The sequence below is a fragment of the Gymnoscopelus microlampas genome (genome assembly GCF_963454915.1).
Source record: "Gymnoscopelus microlampas genome assembly, chromosome: 14".
In the NCBI taxonomy this organism is placed as follows: domain Eukaryota; kingdom Metazoa; phylum Chordata; class Actinopteri; order Myctophiformes; family Myctophidae; genus Gymnoscopelus; species Gymnoscopelus microlampas.
The window spans coordinates 19,435,357-19,457,516 of NC_139951.1; the positions used below are offsets into that span (position 1 = coordinate 19,435,357).

The 22,160-nt window shown below is 40.2% G+C and overlaps 1 protein-coding gene across 1 annotated transcript; it reads right to left on the reverse strand.

Moving 5' to 3' along the window:
• Positions 1-550: 550 nt before the first annotated feature.
• Positions 551-21,265, reverse strand: smarcd2 (SWI/SNF related BAF chromatin remodeling complex subunit D2). The gene is made up of 13 exons (XM_084077972.1): positions 20,405-21,265; positions 13,254-13,465; positions 12,173-12,215; positions 11,962-12,084; positions 11,047-11,166; positions 10,024-10,119; positions 9,259-9,360; positions 8,128-8,289; positions 7,075-7,172; positions 5,464-5,599; positions 3,413-3,535; positions 2,287-2,388; positions 551-2,042 (listed from the first exon to the last, which is right to left on the reverse strand). Exons 1-13 carry the CDS (start codon positions 20,612-20,614, stop codon positions 1,989-1,991), a joined length of 1,581 nt encoding a protein of 526 aa, XP_083934098.1. The 5' UTR covers positions 20,615-21,265; the 3' UTR covers positions 551-1,988.
• Between the last annotated feature and the right edge of the window lie 895 nt (positions 21,266-22,160).

The window sequence follows — 22,160 nt, forward strand, 5'->3', positions numbered from 1 at the left end:
CTGAACTTTTAAAGGAGTACAATTCTAAAACTATGAAACATTTCAAAGATTCCTTTTTACGCAAACATGTCCACATTACGAAGAACATTTTAAAGTTTGAATTGGGGTTCTAGGTGTAAGTATGTAGGACTAATAGCCTGCCTTTTCCCCCTGTAAATGTCCATTGCCATTGACAATGCATTGGGCGCTTAAGTCTGATAATGATGTACCGTGCATGTTCACATTATACTTTTCATTACTTATGTACTTACTTAAAATATTTAAGTTTTTAACATTCTGGGCAAAATAGCCAATTTTACATCGACCCTATATCCCTGAGACCACAAAGCTTTACAACCAGCCTGAACATGAACATTCACCACAACCCACCGCTGAGACAATCAAAGTCTTGAGACTTGTGTGAGCTTGCATACAGTAGTTGACGTTAGAGTTTACACACACATTAAACATATTGCTCCAAAAATAGCATCATCATCATTAAGTTTGTTTTAAGAATTAGGTGCACAAAGTAATGCTCTGGCAAAAAAAAAAAAAAAAAAACAGAAGACTGTGATTGTGCAAGTGTATTTATTGTACAAAATATTCCAAATGTATAAAAGATAAAGGCTTTTGATTAAAGATACAAAACATGCAATCATCTTAATATGCAGTATCAAAAAACTTGAGAGGCACAGTAATATGTCTCTAAAATGAGGCACCTCCTACACAAAAACAGCTTTGGCACAGTGACACACATGGTATTTTGGAATGTTCAATGGAAGGACATATCGAGATATTCCTCAAGGCAAATTCTGCCCACATGGCATTTAAACCTAAACTTGCAACAGTTTGGTGCAATGTTTACATACAATGGTTGGCATAAAAACATTCAATGGTTGGAATTCATATTTAATCACTACCAGTTAGCATTCTTAAGAGGCCTGAGTCAAATGTATTGTTTCCAGGGAGACCCCCCCCCCCCCTCAAACCTCACAGACCGCCACAGTTCCCTCTCTTGGCTTGAAGAGAACAAAACACCCTGACAACAAATCACAACAGCATGTAAACATTTAAGAAATACACACAAACAAATCTCTGCTGAACCAACAGCTGGACCGAGTGGACTCTTTTCCTTGCAAAAATGGGAAGCTCCCACAAACATCTTCCCAGAACAGAGTTTTCCTGAGAGTCCTGGATTCCTGCATACTATTGTAAGAGTTTAATTCCAAAATGAAATATCCACCATTTGGATAAAAAAAAGAAAAGTACATAGTAATTTGCAGGGAAATCACTGCGCTTTGACAGTGTGGTGAATTACGTATTATAGAAAAGAGGTTAGCACTCAAATGTCTAACATCCTTTGATGTTAAACCACTTTCAACCTGGCGTCCCTATTTTGTATTTTAAAAGATTTCCAGAAATATCAGATCTACAGAGCTTGAAGATACGCCATTGTCGCTGTGCAACACCGTCATACATCGAAATATAAAATAGGGCTTATGTGGTTAATGAAGAATAACTCAACCATACTGACCCTCTTTAAAAATAATGAAAGAAATACACCCACAAAAGAATTACATGGTTTATAATTAAAGTAAGTCAAGTACCATAGGCCTCTTGCTTACCAAATAATTATTTATTTTTAAAGACAGATAAGCTTCAGGTAAGAACAATGTGGACAGACCATTTCTTCCAAATATTATTTGCTGATATGTTACCAGACATCAGTTATTGTTCCTATGGAATGGTTATGGCTTTTTCTTTTTTAGAAATGGGGTAAACAGACACCCTTTGATAATGGTTAGAAACGGCTACACAGCACCAATGCTTAAAATATTTCAAGCAAAGTGTAGATGGACAAAAGACAAATTTGAACATACTGTAAAACAAGGCAAAGATAATTTGAACAAGCAATCGGTACAAAAAGACATTAAAAGGAACTGGAATCTTAACCCTGCTTAAACAATCGCATGATATCATGCCTGATAGGATGTCTAAAACTTAGGCTTTCATGTGAGTCGGATACCCAACACCTGCTCCAACTCTTGTCTTTTCTGCTGCACCTGAAACAAAGTAGGGACAAATGTTAAGGTGTAACATGCTTTATTGAAGATAACGCTGCATTGTGAATCAAGTCGAGAGCTCATCCATCAGCCACCCACCACAGATGTACAATATTTACACTAGCTGTTAGGGTCGAACATGTGCCCTTTGGGTCATGTAATAATCCTCTGCCGAAGACCAAAGAGGCCACCCTGCTACCTCTTTACAATGCATTACGACCTGCTGAATGGGCTGTTAGCTTACCTTGGAGTAAACGTATCTGCCCACAGCCTCTGGTACCCACGCAGCCTCATAGAACTCGGACCTCCTCTCCTCCTCTGGATTCCCTGCCACATCCGTCATCAACTGGGAAAAACAAAATTTGATATGTTTCAGCATTTCCACAAGTGATGTCCAGGCACCCATCCCTGGCAGGCTAACATAATTGGACTCTCTCATCATATTCATACAGTAGTCTTCCATCAGACACATCTTGGTGGCAAAAATAGGTTATTGTAATCAAACAGCATTAAATGACAGCCTTGGCCAATGTTGCATTGTTGTAATATTGTAGGGCAAGAAAACATGAGAGAACTATGAACTGGTTTGTCAATGAGTCAAAATCCTTATGCACTTGATCCTCTAGGGGGCTCTGTTCCATTCAACCAAGCTCATGTTGCATAAAAATGCTCATGCAACATGAGGAGACAGAGTGCATTATGGTTTGGTTCCAGGGTGTGGCATGTACTGAAAAGCTGAGGTATGATTCTGTTTAATCTGTAAAATAGAAACAACATTAGTAGAAGAAGTTTCACTACAGTTCCCATAACGGACCACTGCATAGTGCATACAAGTTACACAGACCTGTGTAACTTTACAGAACAGGGTATACAGATGAGGACTACTCTATTATTTAACCACTTAAACTCTATGTACTTAGTTGAGCGGGGTCCCCCGGGACTCTACACTAGCATTTTTTCCCTCTACACCAAATATTTTCGCTAAATGTCTGTTCCAGAATAGCGATGCTAGGGTTCATGTGGTTATATTGGCATGTCTGGACAAAGTTGTCATTCTTATGAACAATAAAAGGAATAACAATCAATGGTGTGATGTGTTGTTTGATTGCAATTGCCCTAGACGTTTTACGTTTCAAAATGACAATTAATAAATAACCAGATTATCATTACCAAAAAATATATTTGTACACCTTGTTATCCTTCAAAAACTTTGGGCCTGTATTGCAATCTTGTTAAGAGGTACGTTGTCCATATTGATAGATCTTGAAAAAGATTATTATGATGATACTTTCTAGCAGCACACATCAGGTTGTCTTTGGTAGACTGGAAAACAGAATTTGACCAATGAATGATAGAATTAGTAGAATTACCTTCAGATCTCTGCTTTGGGACTTCAGCCAGTCAGTAATGAAGTTTTGGGGGTTGTTGCTGAAGCTCAGCATGAAGTCCCTCTGGGTCTTCAGTTGGTTAATGGATTCAATGGTCTCATGGATCTACAGGAGGTACAGAACATGTCTGGTGAGAAGGCACTTCACATTGTATCTAATGAAAAGATAATATAATATATAACTGGATAAAATGGATAAAACTTAGAAACCAGACCAAAGAGGAGGGCCCTTTAGGCAAATTATTATCAAAATGTAGAGCACGCCCATTTAACACATTTAACCTGATAAACAGGTGCATGACAGAGGGAGAATCAAGATAAAGGATTGAGTCTGCACACTGTTAAATTTGATCCCAGTATGTTAATGATCAAAGTTTGGATCCCATAAGTAGCTTCACCCCGAGTTTAACAGTGTATAGACTTCCAAAATATTGCTAATAGTATGTTATTAGGTAAATTAGATATCAGAGATAGTTCACCTGCAAGTTTCCCTAAGAAATGGGTTAGTGCTGATGAATGGCCAGCATGTTGCTACAGTATTTTATTCACTGTATCACACTAAAATGTTACAACCATACAACGCCAAGAAAAATGCTACAGTAGTGTTGATTGGTACACTATGACTATGGACACAAACAGCCATGTTTTTTTTATAGTCAATTAATCAGTCAGGTATATTTTGTATTATTCAATTAATCCATACAATTAATATATACTATAAAGATTATGGTCAAATAAGATACAAACTGAAGATGAAAGCTGACAATAGATTGATCCCAAACAGACATCTTTAAGTTGCTTCAAAATCAGCTTCAAGAACATAACTTTTCCTTTTATAAGATGGAACAAAAGACTAAATTTCACATTTTGGTGAAGCTGTAAATAGCGCATTTTATATCAGTAAATCAATTTGTTTCCTAAAATGTAATTAGATAACTTACTGATTGATAATTCAATTAACACTACAAACAGCCCCTTGCATGTGCCAAATCTAAAACATGCACCACTCTTTGGTTACAACTAGGAGTGCAAGAGTAAATCAAACTAATCGATTGAATAAACTATACAAAATGATTTGTAATCGAAAATGTAATAAAATAATAGATTAATAATAAATCCCTATTTTGGCCATGTCATTGTTAGTGAAAAGTAAAAAAGAAAAAAAAAGAAAAAAGGTGAAAAGCTATTTTCACTATTTTGAATTATTATATTGTATAGGTTATTTTCACAGTGCTCAGCATGACATGAGCACGACAAAGTATAAAATAACGCTTCAGAGGTAGAACGATGTGTTGATATCGTCTCTGTCGGGTGGAAACCTCATATGTCCAAAACTGTTACTTTTCGTGGATTCAAATTCAAAACGAGTTTGGGAGTGGAGAGGATGGAATGGCCTGCTTGTGGGATCAGCTCGGGCGTGCTGTACGTGCTAGAGTGACCAACAGAACCACGTTGGCTGACTTGCAACAGATCCTGGTTGAGGAAAGGGATGCCATCCCACAGCAAAATGTGGCTAGGTTGGTGACCAGCATGCAGAGGAAGGTGCCAAGCTGTTGTGGCTGTGTATGGATCTTCCACACGCTACTGAGGTCCCTGACACTGAGTGTAACATTTATAAAGTGTAAAAATGGCCAATATGATAATTCAATGTGATTATTGATCTTTTGTATTTTATTGGTTGCACTAAGGAGCTTTTTTATGCACCTGATCATATGCATTTAATGCTGAATCCTGCTGTGAAAAACCCAATAAATAAAGTAAAATAAAATTTAAAAAATGGCCAATATGTTTAACGTTTAGTTGTGTTGCTCATTCCACGAAAGCCCGATCCTTACAAGCTGTACCTCGTTGTAAAGGTGACTAATCAACGATACAAATGATATACAATACAATACCAATTGGTATTATTAAAGGGGAGAACTTTTCGTGGGCAGTTTATGATTATTCGATAAATCGATAGTTGCAGCCCTAGTCACAACTCATTAAAAGATCGGGCCAGTATAGACCCCATAACTTGGAATAGACCACCCATACCTTCATCTCTAAAGCAGCGATCTCCTGCTGGTTGGTTGTAGAGGACAGGAAGCTGTTCATCTGGCCCTTCAGAGGGTCATCCACCTCCACATCAATGTCGTAGCACGCCGTTTTCTTCTGGTCTGTGGAGTCCACGCTGCTCATGAAGACACATAAAGGCATAATGAGGATTTCAGAAAATACATTCAGATCATTAGAGGAATGAGGATTCTAATAAACTGACAAGAGCTCCAAATACGTGCGGTGTCAAGGGTGAATATAAAGGATATAGATATAAAGGATACATTCTGAATGTGTGAGAAGATCATGGGATTGCTGACAATTTATAAGAATCTAAAGGGATTTATGACCAATGGAATGATCCATGATCCACTGTTACACAGCTTTGTTCAATACTAAGCGATTGGATAGGGAAGCCTTCTCGCTTCTCGACCCCATTTCGAATCCGACCTGAAGCTCTTTACTGTATGTCATCTCCCCTTCTTGCCTGTCCTGTCTCTCCGTTCACTGTCCTAACTAAATAAAGCATATACAATGCACCCCCACCCAAAAAAACATTCTGATTGGGAAAGTGTAGGCAGATTAAGCTTATTACCTTTAGCCTATACCTTTTTTGGTCATAACTATGTAATATAATGTCTTGTTGTTGTCGTTGTTTTTATGCACATGTAGTGTATTGTTTACATGGTTGAACTGATGACCAAAATAAAAATTGCAAAGTGAAGTGAACCAAGACAATGTATGATTTATTATTGCATTATTGTAATATATGAATTAATTAACATTTTCCTAAAGGAATAGTGATACATTTTTCGTTTAAACGGTTAACTGCTTAAACACCCCATCTCTATTACAAATATCAACATAGCTGCACATGGTCAATGCGTTAATAACAAAAAGAGAAGTTTGCGATCTAAACTCAAGGCTTACTAGGGCTGAAGACAGGCGTGAGAGGCCAGCATGAAAGTTGATGATGGTCTGAGGACCAAAACGTCCACTCTCTGTCACTATATTTCACAATGTCACTTTTTGCACTTTTGTTAGTAAAAGACTATGTTTTTGCATCCAAAAAGCCTCAATGTCCATTCGTCAGTGTGCGAGCCAATGTGTTAATATGTGCATTCATTGTCAAGTCATGTAGAATTTCTTCCAATTTGTTTGCAGAATAACAAAAGCTATATGTACATTTTTCTAGATGTTCCCTTTCCCTAAAACTTGGGACGATAAAGGTCCTTGCACACTGACTCGATTTGTTTTTATTGGTCAACCGAAGGAATTGAACTGTGTTCGATTGAAAACATGAAGCACCATCAGTCGCCGGACGGCAATATCGGAATACATGTAGGTGTTCAAGAGGTCATAGATACGTTTTGTTTGTTTTAAATGTTTGATCTCCCTTTCCTTTTCAGGCAAATAAAACGGAATCTGTGTTCAAGGGCTTGTGAATGAATGAGACTCTGATAACACACACACACACACACACGCACACACACACACACGCACGCGCACACACGCGCACACGCGCACACACGCACACACACACACACACACACACACACACACACACACACACACACACACACACACACGCAAACACGCACACACACCTACCTAATAATGTGATTGATGATGATGGGGTCAGGGTGCTGCAGCAGGCCAGCCAATTTCATGGGGATCTCAGAGAACCTCATGCGAGGACAGCCAAAAATCTGCAGGACATTATGTTAAAATAGAGCAAGCTGTGAACATTGTAGGACAAAACAAGTTTGTAGCAAGTGTCTCTTGCTAGCCTCGAAACAAATAAGAGCTTAAGTAAAGGTATGATATGAATGAAAAGCAAATCATGTGGATCCTGAGATCCACATTCAAACCATGTGGTTTCATGTGGAATTTAGACTTCATGTGGCCAGTCTGTGACGTCAATCGTCTATGAATTATCTGACTACAAATTTTGGCTTCAGGTTTCAGCCTGATCTGAGCCCCTTTGACCTCATTATACAATTAAAGTTAAAATTAAAAAATATATAAAGCACATGTGAAAAAAGAGGAGGCACTTCTTTGGCCTGCTACTGACAGCGTAAACAAGAAATTTGGCACTGATCGATCCAGCGGTTTGCAAGATTAACTTGGGAACCACACAAGACAGATGGCTAGCCTCCTGCAGAGCCATGCCGTAGAAATATCCTCAAAGTATTTGCAGTAGCAGAACTAACAGTGAGAAATGTAGTATTATTTCATCTTTCATTTTAGATTTCTTTGGCTATTCAAAAATAGCAGATATGCAAGCTTGTAGATCTGCTATTTTTGAAAAAACACGAAAATGTGTGCAAAGCTTTGAATATGTATTTTTTAAAGCGAACATGTGTGACTCACTCAAATCTTTGTTCTTGGGGTCCCTGCAACAAAATATTGTACAAATGTTCGCTTAAAAAAATATGTACTTAACGATTTTTCAAAAATAGCAGATCTACAAGCTCATAGTGCGGGTACTCAGTGCCACGCTATGACCTTGTAGATCTGCTATTTTGGAATAGCCAAAGAAATCTAAAATGACAGAGATGATTGAATGGGTTAAACAGCACTGGATTTAGTGGTTGCCACAGTTTCGTTGCAAAACGAGTAAAGACACGTGTCTCTCGTTTCTCGAATCCTGCTTCCCCCCACCTGTCTGAAGTAGCGGTTGCAGTTGATGTACTCCTTCTCGTGGCTGTCCTGCAGCTTGTTGTTCTTGATGTAGAGCCACAAGGCCTGCATGATGCTGGCCCTCGTCTGGGTGTGCACGCCCAGAAGCCGTGCCAGCCGCGGATCCAGTTTGTACTGAGGTGGCTGGCAGGAATAGGGAGAGAGGAAGGGTTATTGAGATGGGAGCACTATCTGTACCGAGTAGACCTACTGGCCATATAAACAGAGCTGTATAAGCTGTACAAGTATTAAAAAGCGCTTCTGACAAAACCAGCTAACTCCATTGGATCCTCAAACTTTCTGCTAAACCAGCTAGCTCCACCAAAGTGGGGTGGAGCTAGCTGGTTTTGCTGACTCCAGGCTTCACCCCCTTTTGACCTCCAACCTCATTGTGAGCTTGGAGGTCCATTTAGCTGTTCTTATCAATGATGAACAAAACCTCCTAAATCCACTTTTTTTCTTTCTTTTTTTCTGAAAGATTGCTGGTTCTGCCTGACAGCAGAGATATATAACATGTATATAACAACGCAATGTGACATAGCTCTGTTTAACACAATGCTGTACCCCCTCCAACTGTATATACTTTCCCCATTTTCTTAAATTGTTTTTATTATATTTTGACACTTGCTTTGGCAATGTAAACATGTTTTCTTGTGACAAAAAAGCTCCTTTGAATTGAATTCAATTGAGAAAGAAGGTTAGGCAGAATATGACAGTGGGAGGAACAGTAAAGGTGTGCTAGGTCGCTCAACAGGTGGAGCAATGCAGTAACTCTGCCAAGATAAGTGATTTGATTAGCAGTGGGGTGAGCTACACTCAAAAGTATGTACTCGTGCTGCTGTAAGGAACGTTGGATCGAAGGGTCTTCAAAATAGCAAAGCGTGATGTAATAAATGCCGACCTTAGCCTCCGCTGTACGAATTGACAGACTCAAAAGTTCTGTAAGCACTATCAACACAACACAAGCTGCTGATATCAACTTGGAGGTCTGCGGTCTAACATTCCTTACATTGCAAAAGGACTGATTCACATTCACACAAGCTGCATTCAAATGTTACGTGAAAGATGATAACGAGTACATTTCGTGTGGCTTGTGTGGAGATGATGGCATACCTGGTGGTCAAGCATGAGCAGCAGCGTACATTTAACATTCACGTCACCGGGCCTTTTCACCTGGAAGCCATCCGTCTCCTGAGTGGTGGGCATCCTGTGCCACTGACAAGAGTGAATTACACAGAGGGAAACGGTTCAGTCAGCAACTCAGCATAGACCCAGAGTGGATAGAATTGCATTCTCCTTCATTTAATGAATGGAAATGATAGTGTCATTGTAGCGAAGCATGAGAAAACACTGCAAGTTTATATTGGTTGGGTGCCAGCATCAGCAGATGGTGTACTTATCCTAGATCTGTTGCAATGACTGTAACCTGGCGAAGTTTGAGTGCTTTTGTGGGTGAAATATTCAACATTGTAATGCAGTAATCTTTCAGTCTTGTGAGACACTTCGTCAGGTCAATACATGCTAAAGAGTCCAATATCCTGGTATTGGTACTAAAATAGGACAGACCTATCTGTCCCAGACCTATCTGTTCTAGATGTTAGATCTTCTTTCAATTCTTCACTTGCCTATCAGACCATTCAAAAGAGATTCTCAAGAATATGATACAATGTAAGTATGATTCCAAAACATATTCTCAGTCAAGAATAAGAAATTATAAGAATGATTCCAGCTGAACCTAATGTTTTTAGTTATGGTTGGAGTACAAACAGTAACCATTAGGAAAGCTTTTTTTTGGCGTGCGCCCATCAATACATAACAGGTGCACATGTGTATGATTGTAACTTGTATCAAATCGATGCCTTTAAAAGTATGTCCTACCTCTACCAAGTGGTTGTCAGGTCCATAGAGGTCCTTGTCAAGCTCAATGACCAGGCTCTTGAAGAAAGACGAGAACTTCCTTTTCTGCTTGCCGGGCTATGGGAGTAGAATTTGCAGGGAAGGAGGTGAAAGGACAGACATTTTTTTTAAAGACTAGTTTCTGAGTTTCATTATGTTGCGTCCTTCCGTGCAGCTGCATTGTTTTGGCCGTGACCACATCTGGGGGTGGGGCTGTGGAGAATAAGCCAGAGATGTTGCACACCCCCCACACCCCCCCCCCCCCCCCTCTCAATCCCTGCCAAAGTGTCTAGTTTGCGCAACATGCCCCCTCTCACCCTACTCCCTTTCTGCCCTCCCATCCCTCCCCCTTCACTCCTACACATGCCTTAACCACAGAGGCAGACGGGGGGGGGGGAAAAGAGAAAAGAATAAAATAAAAAAACCTGCTTTTTCATGCGCCCCCCCCCCCCCAACTGATTTTTTAAGGCATGTGTCGACTGATGCTTTCAATTCCTTGTTTCGAAGGGGAACATGAGTGTGCATGTTCGAGTGTGGGTTTGAGAGAGTGTGTGTGTGTGTGTGTGTGTGTGTGTGTGTGTGTGTGTGTGTGTGTGTGTGTGTGTGTGTGTGTGTGTGTGTGTGTGTGTGTGTGTGTGTGTGTGTGTGTGTGTGTTAGGGAGAGTGGGTTGGGGACTAAACACACATCTGGTTGCATGGTGTGAGCTAAGGACACAGACCAACTGGGGCTGAGTAACTAGGGAGTTTTCAGAAGCGCCTGAAACGCATGGTGGTTGGACAGTGTTTGGACCTGCGTGGAACAAGACAACCAGACCAGACTAAGATGACATGACTATGTGGACAATGGACAATAGACATGGTGGTGAAAAGGGTGTATTTTAGACTGTCACAGTGATGGTGTGCAGAGACCAGTTGATGCTAAGGTGGAAGACGTGGTGTCTTTGGTGCGCGACATGGCCCACGCCCGAGTATAAATCAGGAATTATAAACAGTTTAGTCACTCACGTCCTCCAGAAGTTTGCCTTCCACCCTCAGCTCCCAGGAGGACACCTTCTCCACCTCCTCACCCTCAGGCTTGCCAGGCGTGTAGGTGTTTGAGATGTAGATCCTCAACTTGCGCTTTTGCTGTGGAACCGTGGGGGTTAAGGTGGAGGCTCATATCAAAAGGTAAACATACTCAGGTATTCCACTGAAAACAGCGTTTCTCAAAAAAGGAAATAGGTTCACAGGGTTTGAACGAGGTGGGCACAACGTTAAAATTCCATTAAAACTATATACTCAGCAAACATAAATAAAAGCAGTGGTGGAAAAAGTACTGAAATGTTTAATTGAGTAAAAGTATCAAAACTGCTATGTAGAAGTACTCTGTTACAAGTAAAAGTCCCGAATTAAAAATGTACTTGAGTAAAAGTACAAAAGTATTGGTATCAAAATGCACTTAAAGTACCAAAAGTAAAAGTACAAAAATGTTTGAAAATAGCAGATCTAGAAGCTCACAACGCGTCGCGATGCGACACGTTGTGAGCTTGTAGATCGGCTATTTTCAAATAGCCTTGGTTTAAAATAGGGCTAAAGTGGTAAATGTATGTTTTATAATGTAATAATGTATATCTGCAAAGTAACTAGTACCTAAAGTTTTTAAATAATTGTAGTGGAGTAAAAGTACAATATTTGCCTCTGAGATGTAGTGGAGTAGAAGTAAAAGTACTGATAATTGGAAATACTCCAGTAAAGTAAAAGTACCTCAAAATTGTACTCAAGTACAGTACTTGAGTAAATGTACTTAATGTAGTTACTTTACACCACTGAATAAAAGCAGCCCCATAAGGTTATGAGATTATTACATCAGTAAATGAAGCTTCAAATGTATCTTACATTCATCATCTCAAAACCTTATGGCAAAATATAATGAGTTGCTACCGTGATGGGCTTCTTGATGGCCTCCTGAATTTCCATGCGTTTACGGGCAATGGTCTGATCCAGTTTCCTCTCAAAGGCTAAGAGGTCCATGTAGGCCTGGGACTCTGGAACCAGGTCTCGGATCTAAAGAGCCAACAATAGGAGAGTTGGGTACTGCAGTACTACAGGCTGGTGATATTTAAAATGAAAGATGGGGGTAACATCATCTTACCCTCTGAGGGAGAACCTTGTCAGCCATCTTGCGTCTTTTGGCCCTAAAAAAGGATTTTGTTTTAAAAAGTCGTATAGTAAGGCTCCCAAAACCCAAATAGAATTAAACAAATGCCTATGAAAGCTCAGGGAAAAAGATCCAAGACAAGGACCTCTAATTTAATTATCAATTATTTGTGAACAGCTCATTTTGTTTTCAAAATCCTGTCTCTTTATTTTCTCCCTAGACTTACAATTCAGACCCTCAGGCTCCCACTTATCATCACTACTGACTCAATAAAAGCTTGTTTTGTTTCTCTAATTAAGTTACACCACTCTCTTTCTCTCTCTAATTGTGACAAATCTAATTCTCAGGAGCTTTAATGAGAGCTTAAGATGTCACTCTCCACCCTGTGGCTCCATTAGTACGTAACATTACTGAGCGGTCATGAGCTAAACCTCATGAGACAAAACACTTGTTGTGGATGGAATCATAAAATTCCGCTGGGCATCATTGCTTGCGAGATTTATGATCGAGTGGCGTCATAATGCGTTTTGATGTCAAAAATATCCCAGCTACACTTTTGCTCCTTTGATACTGAGGGCTGGTCATGAGACAGCCCTATTTCTTGGGTTAATTGAGTCTTTCCTTCGCTTGTTCCAACAAGCAGCTAAAACCCAGACTGCAAGGCTGGGGTCTGGCCTGGGAGCAGAAGGGTGCTGCTGTATTGTTAATGTAAACAACAATTTGAGTATCTTTATCTTGGTGAAGGTTTCCTGAATGGAAAGACATACAGTACATTATACTGCTAGACCGAATACTAAGCATTATTTAAAGGTGTATCAGAGAAGGCCAAGCTAGGACCGATAAATGTAGAAGAAAAAACACCTGCACACCATCTGAAAATGCAATACAACAAAACTAAACAAAAAAACATCAACAAACCTTGATTTTTGCATTTGAAGATGGTGTGCGAGAGTACCTATAAAATACCATGGCTATGATATGGCCCAACAGTCTCTTTTGTGTGTCTACATCAACATTGTGGGCTCCTTCCAGCTTGCAAGCACACTCATATTCTCATCTACACACAAAAACATACCCGCGTCTTAGGCCTCCCAGAGGCCCTTGCTGCTGTTGTTGTTGCTGCTGCTGCAGTAGGAGCCTCTTCCTGGAGGAGTCCATGGTGGGGGGCCCCATGGCAGGCCTTAAGGCCATGTTCCCAGCACCGTAAGAGGGCCCGGGGACTTGGCCCCCCATTGACACCAACCCCCCTAAAGTGCCCCCTACCCTAGGGGGTAGTATTCCCGGGCGCTGAAGAAAGTGAAGGGAGAAGAGACAGATTCAAATGTTTAACGAATGATATAAATAACATAATCTCATTGAAGAAATTCAACCCTCAGTACATTATAATAATCTATACAGGATTGTTGGAAGCAGAATATTTGAGGTACAACATACGATAATGTTAACCAATTTATTTGTTGACCAAGAAAAAGGCATAATTTCCTTGCATGACTCAATTCGTTTGGCTTTCAAAGACATAACTGATAACTGGTTGATAGCCTTAATAGAACCTTTTCTTTTTACTACAACATCTAATTATCAATGCTTAAACTCACCAGAACATACTTAACTATCTTTTTCAAATTATTGCTATAACAATAATAATAAACATTTAGCCTAAATCTCACAATTTCTCACTCTTTTCAACTTTTCTGTCATGTTCTTTTTTTTTCTTTTTTTATCTGCTGCTGCTGACTTGACCAGGTTGCTTATGACAGACTTCCTTTATCAGTAGAACTAAGCTGGATAATTAAATGATAAAACTGCCACACACTAAAAAAACGGAGGCAGATGAGATCAGTAAAATTGTATACGATCCACAGTCAATAGAAATCTGCAGATGGTGACAAAAACAATATGATAATATAGCTGCAAGCAGCGATAATACGGGGCCAGTGAATAGAGAGAGAGAGAGACATGGAAACGGAATAGATTGAAGAGAGAGAGAGTGACATGGAAACAATAGATTGATGAGAGAGAGAGATGGAAACATAATGGTTTGATTGGACATCTCAACCTACTGCTATTAACAGGATTCGAACTCTCAACCTTCAGACTAATAGGCTGCAACACTACCTATAGTGCTATAGCTTTGTCCAGGCTGATATTGTCTGTTGAAGATCATAAACTCTTGCCTTCTTTCATGAACCAAGCCCCTGTTTCACTAACACTAAGATCACTCGTTCACAAGCCATTTACCAATGAAGAAATTGTACATCTCCTCAGAACCAAAACTAATGAAAGTAGCCGATCTACAAGCTCACAAACCATGAAAAGTTGTGAGATTGTAGATCAGCTATTTTCAGAATGAAGTATGTCATACGTAAAAAACGTACTCTCAAATAAGCATTTCAGGTTATCTTTACCATTTGCACATGTATTCATTGATACAGTCATGTTGTTTGCAATTCAACTTAAATTAAGTCTACATCAAGTGAGGCTTGAACTGGCGACCTTGAGATTGTGAGGCATTCATTTAAGGGAGACGCCATTGGCCCAACAGACAAGTAACTGTGAAAAAGGAGATCACACAGATGATACAGTTTCACGCAAATAGCTGAAAAATCCTGGGTTTAAGTGTTTTTCAAACTGCTCAAAATTGCGGACAATCTAAGGGCGGAGCTTAATGGTCAAATCGATACGTGTGTTCCTCATGAGTCAAGGCACATGTGTAAGCAAGTTTCACAACTTTCGGCCAAACGAGGCATGACTTATGCCTGTTTAAAGTCTGCATTTTCAAAAAATTGCAATAGCGCCCCCTTTTGGCCAATTGGAGTAAGATTGGTTTCAGTGATATTTGGAATGACCCTGTACATTTCTGCAAAGTTTCAAAGAAATGTGAGTCTGCATGTATGTTTTAGGCACAGATGAATAATTTTCATAAAACTGTAATAGTTAAAATCTATCTCCTCCTGGGATTTTTGAGCAATCTGCATGAAACGTTTACCACTTGAACTTTGGACCTCTGCCTACAAAAATTTCCAACGGATTTTCCATAAGTGAAAAACTGCAGAAGTTAGGAGCCAATGACTGTTTTTCATATAATTCAAAATGGTGGGAGATCTAAAGGTCAGAGGTCAAAAGTCAGACCACGAAAGTTGTCGGGCATGAAGAGACGCATGTGTGTATCGAAGTTTCATGGTTGTAGGTCAAACAGGGCATGAGTTGTACCTGTTCAAAGTTGGCACTTTCAATTGAGTGCTATAGCGCCACCCTTTGACGAATGAGTGTGAGAATTATTTCTTGGTAGTTTTTCATGAGCATCTACCATATGGCCGAGTTTCGTAAAAAGCGTATGCATGGTTAAGCCAGAACTGGCAAAAACAAGTATTTTTCAAACTGCTCAAAATTGCGGAAAATCTAAGGGCGGAGCTTAATGGTCAAATCGATACGTGTGTTCCTCATGAGTCAAGGCACATGTGTAAGCAAGTTTCACGACTTTCGGCCAAACGAGGCATGACTTATGCCTGTTTAAAGTCTGCCTTTAAAAAAAATTGCTATAGCGCCCCCTTTTGGCCAATTGGAGTAAGATTGGTTTCAGTGATATTTGGAATGACCCTGTACATTTCTGCAAAGTTTCAAAGAAATGTGAGTCTGCATGTATGTTTTAGGCACAGATGAATAATTGTCTTTAAACTGTAATAGTTAAAATCTATCTCCTCCTGGGATTTTTGAGCAATCTGCACGAAACGTTTAGCACTTGAACCTTGGACCACTGCCTACAAAAAAATCCAACGGATTTTCCATAAGTGAAAAAATGCAGAAGTTAGGAGCCAATGACTGTTTTTCATATAATTCAAAATGGTGGGAGATCTAAAGGTCAGAGGTCAAAAGTCAGAGGGTGAAAGTTGTTCAGCATGAGGAGACGCATATGTGTATCCAAGTTTCATGGCTGTAGGTCAAACAGGGCATGAGTTGTACCTGGTCAAAGTTGGCATTTTCAATTGAGTGCTATAGCGCCACCTTTGGACGAAAGATTGTGAGAATTATTTTTTGATCGTTTTTCATGACCATCTACCATATGGCCGAGTTTCGTAAAAAGCGACACCGCGGTTCAGCCAGAACTGCGAAAAGTGGCAGAAGAAGAAGAAGAAGAAGAAGTGACAGAATACTGCCAATAACAATACGTGTACAGAGCAGAGCTCTGTCCCCGTAAATATATGCTGATCTAGATTGTTACTTGTGACAGATGGTGACCATAAAATTACAAACTATTGTTTTTCAGCAAAATGACAGAAGGCTGAGAAGAAGGCAAGGGATTCTTCCTCTTACTCTCTCTGTCACTCTCTTTCCACACACACACACACACACACACACACACACACACACACACACACACACACACACACACACACACACACACACACACACACACACACACACACTTCATGTCCAGCAATCACTTAACTAGAACCAGTATTTGAACTAAGGACATGGCAGGAAAACTGAAAATCATTTCAAATGCGGAAGTAATGATTTTTAGCCGCCAGCTGAAAGCGCGGCTCTATATTCACTCTGACTCTGACCCGACAGATTTCCGACATGTATTGAACACTTTTTTTGCGTGATTGGCTGTCGTTTAAGCCAATGGGATACGTTCCCATACTCTGAACGGCCGGCCTCGTCCTCCCAAGCTAATGGGACTAGACACGCCTCTGACTGCCCATGAAGACAGTCTTCTAGGGCTGGCTGATTTTCCAGAAGAGCTGAAATGAGCAATGAGCAAATGAAAAAAAACGTCTACAATATTCTAAACCCACTATAGCAATCTGGTAATATCAGGCTACATATCACTTAAATGTCAGAGCTTAACTCGGCATGTAAATATGATATAAATGTGTTAATGTGAAGTGGCTTCCTTCCAGCGCTAGCCGATTTTGGCTAATAGTAACAGCAACTAACTAACAGTTTTTAGCCAAACGCGGTCATGTCCGCTCTCCATTAGGTCTCGACGCAAGTCGCGTTATTACACCCGTACTTTTCATGTATTGTACATCCCACAATAAAATGTATTAACCATGTTATGGTGCTGTAATGTCTTTATATTTTCGCAACATAATACTGTCTTTCACACGGGAAAAAAACATCACTTCCGCATTTCCTTCTTCGCTGGTCTAAACAAAGACACGGTTGCCAGATTTATGAGAGAGAAATAAGCAACCAGGTCAATGAAAACAAGCCAAATATTTAAGTGACTATTAGGCTACATGAGCACTTTAAACCTATATGCATCGGCTATTTGAAAATAGACTATTTGGAAGTAGCCGATCTACAAGCTCACAACAAAATAATAACAAATAAAAAGCAACTACCAATATTTACAAGCAACTTCACAGAACACGAGGTCGCTTAAAATTAGTACACATGGCAACACTGTGTGTGTGTGTGTGTGTGTGTGTGTGTGTGTGTGTGTGTGTGTGTGTGTGTGTGTGTGTCAAGACTTTTAGGTCACTAAGTTAAAAGTATTGGTTGAAAGTATTGTAAAAGTATTAATGGGTCTAAATAATGTGACTTGTAAAAATATATTACAATGGTGGAGACGTTCATTCCTATTCTACCTGTCCTGCGTCAGGATCACACAGCCAGTTGGTATGTTGTTAGCTGCTAGCATGGCCTGCTACTTGTATTGTGTAACTGCTGGTTCATAATGCAACCTGATAATAATGTCCAAAGCATGTCTGTGAACGTTTACATCCATTACTGTGTTGGCATTAGTTGGGATTAATGATTATTAGCCAAACCAACTTAATATGAGCCGTTAGCGTGTTGCTAAGCTAACGGACGTTTAGCATTAGCATGCGGCTAACGTTAATGCTAACGTCGTCACCGTGACTGAACTAACAATGTAAACATCTCATCTACAAACTTTATGAACCTTACTGTGGTTAATGTTATCAGTGCTACCAAAGTAGTCCATTGAAAAGTATTATTTTGGTGTATTTTGTGTATTGTAACTTGGACACTGTAACTTAATGGTAGAGGGGGACGCGTTGTACGTTCAGAATGCCTCATGGGTAATGTAGTCATTTTCTGCTATTTCGGTTCTACTGTGATAGACTGTACTACATTACTTGCTGTTTATTTGTGAATCTTATATTCTATGAATATATGGTAATGCTGTTTATTTTCTATATTCCCAGGTTTATGACCTGTGTGTCATCTGTGGTCTGTGTACTGTGGACATTTGTTAGAAATAAAACTACAAAAAGACAAAACACGAGTTGTGACAAAGACGTGTGATTCCTGTCAGCCTATTCGGAGGGCTAAGAGTTTGAAGATCCGAACAGTGTGTGTGTGTGTGTGTGTGTGTGTGTGTGTGTGTGTGTGTGTGTGTGTGTGTGTGTGTGTGTGTGTGTGTGTGAATGAAAAACAAGCGCCGAAACAAGCGTTTTTTCCCCAAACAAACACATTTACACTTGCGTGTGTGTCACCTACATTGTCAATCTATATACCATTTTAAAGGTACGTGCCTTGTGATTAAAATGATGCAAACCATTCCAAGATTGATGATGCTTTTAGCATCAAAACTGACGCTACAATCAGCGTGTTTCATGCGTCATTAAAATAGCAGATCTACAAGCTCACAACGCGTCGCCGCCTTGTGTGCTTGTAGATCTGCTCTTTTTCATTTTTTATTGAATACTTGAATTAGAAAAGACATTAATGAAACCAAATGGACCCATTTGGGTATTTTGTTCATGTAAGCCAGTAGTGAAAAGGGCAAACTTGCATGAAATTAAAAGACACGTTGTGAGCTTCACTTTCATAAAGGCTATGTGGTATCTGAAACCCACAGACTTCAGTATGGTCTGGTAAAGGTTCTACTGCACTTTTCGTTAACACACACACACACACACACACACACACACACACACACACACACTTTATATTGGTAGCCAACCGATGAACCTCTCTGTGGAGTCCTTTCGGTTGCATTGGAATGGCTGACATTTCATTTTAAAGACCACTTTCACATTTTGTGCTGCAGATTGGGGCAAAAAGCCTGCCGCTGGCGGCTATATTATGACTTTAGTCATTTCTTGTTTTTCTTCTTTCTTTTAGACAGCTCTCACCTTTTCCCCTTTTAGCTTACGTTTGTTGTTAACAACCAGCTGTTGGGATTTGAGTTTAGTTTACACACACATCTAATTGTGCAATCCAAGGCAAGGAAGCCACAGCAGCCAGAAAGTAACCTGAACCTTCCACTTGTCAAGTAGCCTATCCCAGTTTACACACGCAGTCAAATCTGCGTTAATGTATCAAATTGTAACTCTGAGAGTATGCAAATGGAAGGAACCAACATTTGAGTTAATTTAAAAGAGGATTTGACTGTTTTTTCTGGCGCAGAACAGCGATCAGTGAGCAGTGGTGGAAAGTAACTAAGTACATTTACTTAATTTGTACTGTATTTGAGTATTTCCAATTTCCATTATTTTACTTCTTCTACTCAACTACATCTCAGATCCAAATATTGTACTTTTTGATACCAATACGTTTGTACTTTTACTCAAGTACATTTTTAATTCAGTACTTTTACTTCCAACAGAGTATTTCTACATTGCAGAATTGATACAGTACTTTTCCCACCACTGTCTGAGAGTACACAAACAGAAGGCACCAACATATGACTGTTATTTCTGGCACAGAACAGTAATCACACTGATCAGTGAGCTGCAGTGGTGTAAAGTAACTAAGTACATTTACTTAAGTACAATTTTGAGGTACTGAGGTCCAATTTTCAATACTTTTACTTCTACTACACTGCATCTCAGAGACAAATATTGTACTTTTACTCCACTACAATTATTTGATAACTAGTTACTAGTTACTTTGTAGATTTAGATAATTATTACGAAATACAGTATATATACTTTGGCTATTTGAAAATAGCCGATCTACAAACTTGTAGATCTGCTATTTTCAAAGGATTTCTAAACATTTTACACATTTGAGAGCTTGTGAAATGGAACCTTCAAGTTCTGCATAATGAGCACTTTCACTTTTGGAACTTCAAGTACATTTTTATACCAACGCTTTTGTACTTTTTACTAAAGTACATTTTTGAACACCTTACTTTTACTTGTAACAGAGTATTTTCTTACATCGCAGTATTGAAACCTTTTACTTAAGTAAAAACAAATGTGAGTACTTTTCCCACCAACTGGTGAGCTGTCAAACATGACTGACCTGGAGGTACTGGTGGTGAGGAGAGCTGTTGATCATGGGTCTGGAGGAGGAGGGGGGGAATAACCCACCGGCCGGTGGAGGAGGCAGCGGCGGCGGCAGCCCTGTCATCCTCAGCCCCGCAGCGTGCGCGGACAGCGCGGCGTTCATGGGGCTCAGGCTGCTGGATGGAGCAGGAGGAGGACCCGAAGAAAACATCCCCCTTAAAGCCATAACAATCGTCCACAGCTCAAAAGAACAAAAACAAAGTGTGTGTTCGAAGCAGCAGCCTCCCCCCTCGCGAACTTTTGAGAAGTTTCAGCCTCACTCTACGGGTCGTAGGAAAACTTTCTTGAGACAAAGTTTTGAAGGGCTCCAAGTTCAAGTTTACGCCGAAAGTTGTCAGTCAAGTTCCTGGACTGACAGCCACGCCGCGCACACTGTCTGACTGTCAACACGAAGCTAGCTCAGTGCGTTAGCTAACGTTTAGTTCCGGGATCTGGGAGTCACTCACTGGTTCTTCTTTTTCTTGTTTGTTTTTTAGACACCCCAGCCAGCAGCAGTTACAGTGGCCGTGGTGTGTGCGCGTGTGCGTGTGTGGGTGGGTGTGTGTGTGTGTGTGTCATCCCCTCCCGTGGGCTATTTGCCTCGCTATCTTTTCATCTAAGCTGTTTCTGACAGTTTGGCACATAAAACGTGACACTAGAAGCGTCTAACCACGTCTCTTCTTCTACCCACCTGGCTGCTTTCACTACTATCTGTACTAATGTACTGTACTACTGCTGCCTGTCTCCATCCCATAGCCGGTAGAGCTGGAGTCGTGCTGTAATTGGCTAGTTAGTTGTCAGACAAAATATAAACTAGAAAAGGTTCTCCTCGGAGCACAGGTCCCCACCAGGTCAGGTAGGTTATTGTGGGCCATCAGCGATGTGGATGGAATATGAAGAATCGGACAGACCTGTCCCGATTCTTCATATTGAAGATGGATTCATATCAAGATATTCATATCAAGATCTTGATCACTTGACTATAGAGATAATTAATATGTATTTGGCCGGGCGGCGGACCCACATCTGAAATTCTTTTGCCAAGATTTGTTATCTTTCAAAAAATATTCCACATTTTTGAATATAGCAGATCTACAAGCTCCCGACCCCTCGAATCACAATGCGTTGTGAGCTTGTACATAGGGTTAACGTTTTTTTTTTAATGCTTTATCAACTCATTTTGCTGGGGACCCCCAAACCCCATACAGAATTAAAGGAATGCTCATTAAACCTCAGGAAAAAGATCACGGCAAGGTCATCTACTGTAACTTAACTATCAATTATTTCAAGTCATTTTGTTTTTAAAATCCTGCCATCTCGTGTCTCTTTATTTTCTCCTAGACTCCCACTTCACTACTGCCTCAATCAAAGCTTCGTTTGTTTCTCTAATTAAGTTAAACCACTCTCTCTCATTGTGACTATTATAAATGTATATATAGACCCCTTAACAGACAACGTCACACTGATACTAATCTCTCAAGAACAGATTCTGCTCTGAGATAGTCAAAAGCAGCAGAGGGCGCTGTTTTTCCTTTTCATTTGGCGATGGGTTCCCAGATTGCACTGATACGAACCAGTATGCGTGCAACCAGTATGCGCGCAATGAAACCCATTCTGTCAGGTCTCGCTAGGACGCGCCTCACTAGCCAACACACAAGAGGGGGTTGGGGTGCGACCCCGAAACAACAGGTTGGGAATTGATTGCGTGAAACAATCACCTGTGCGTCCAGTCT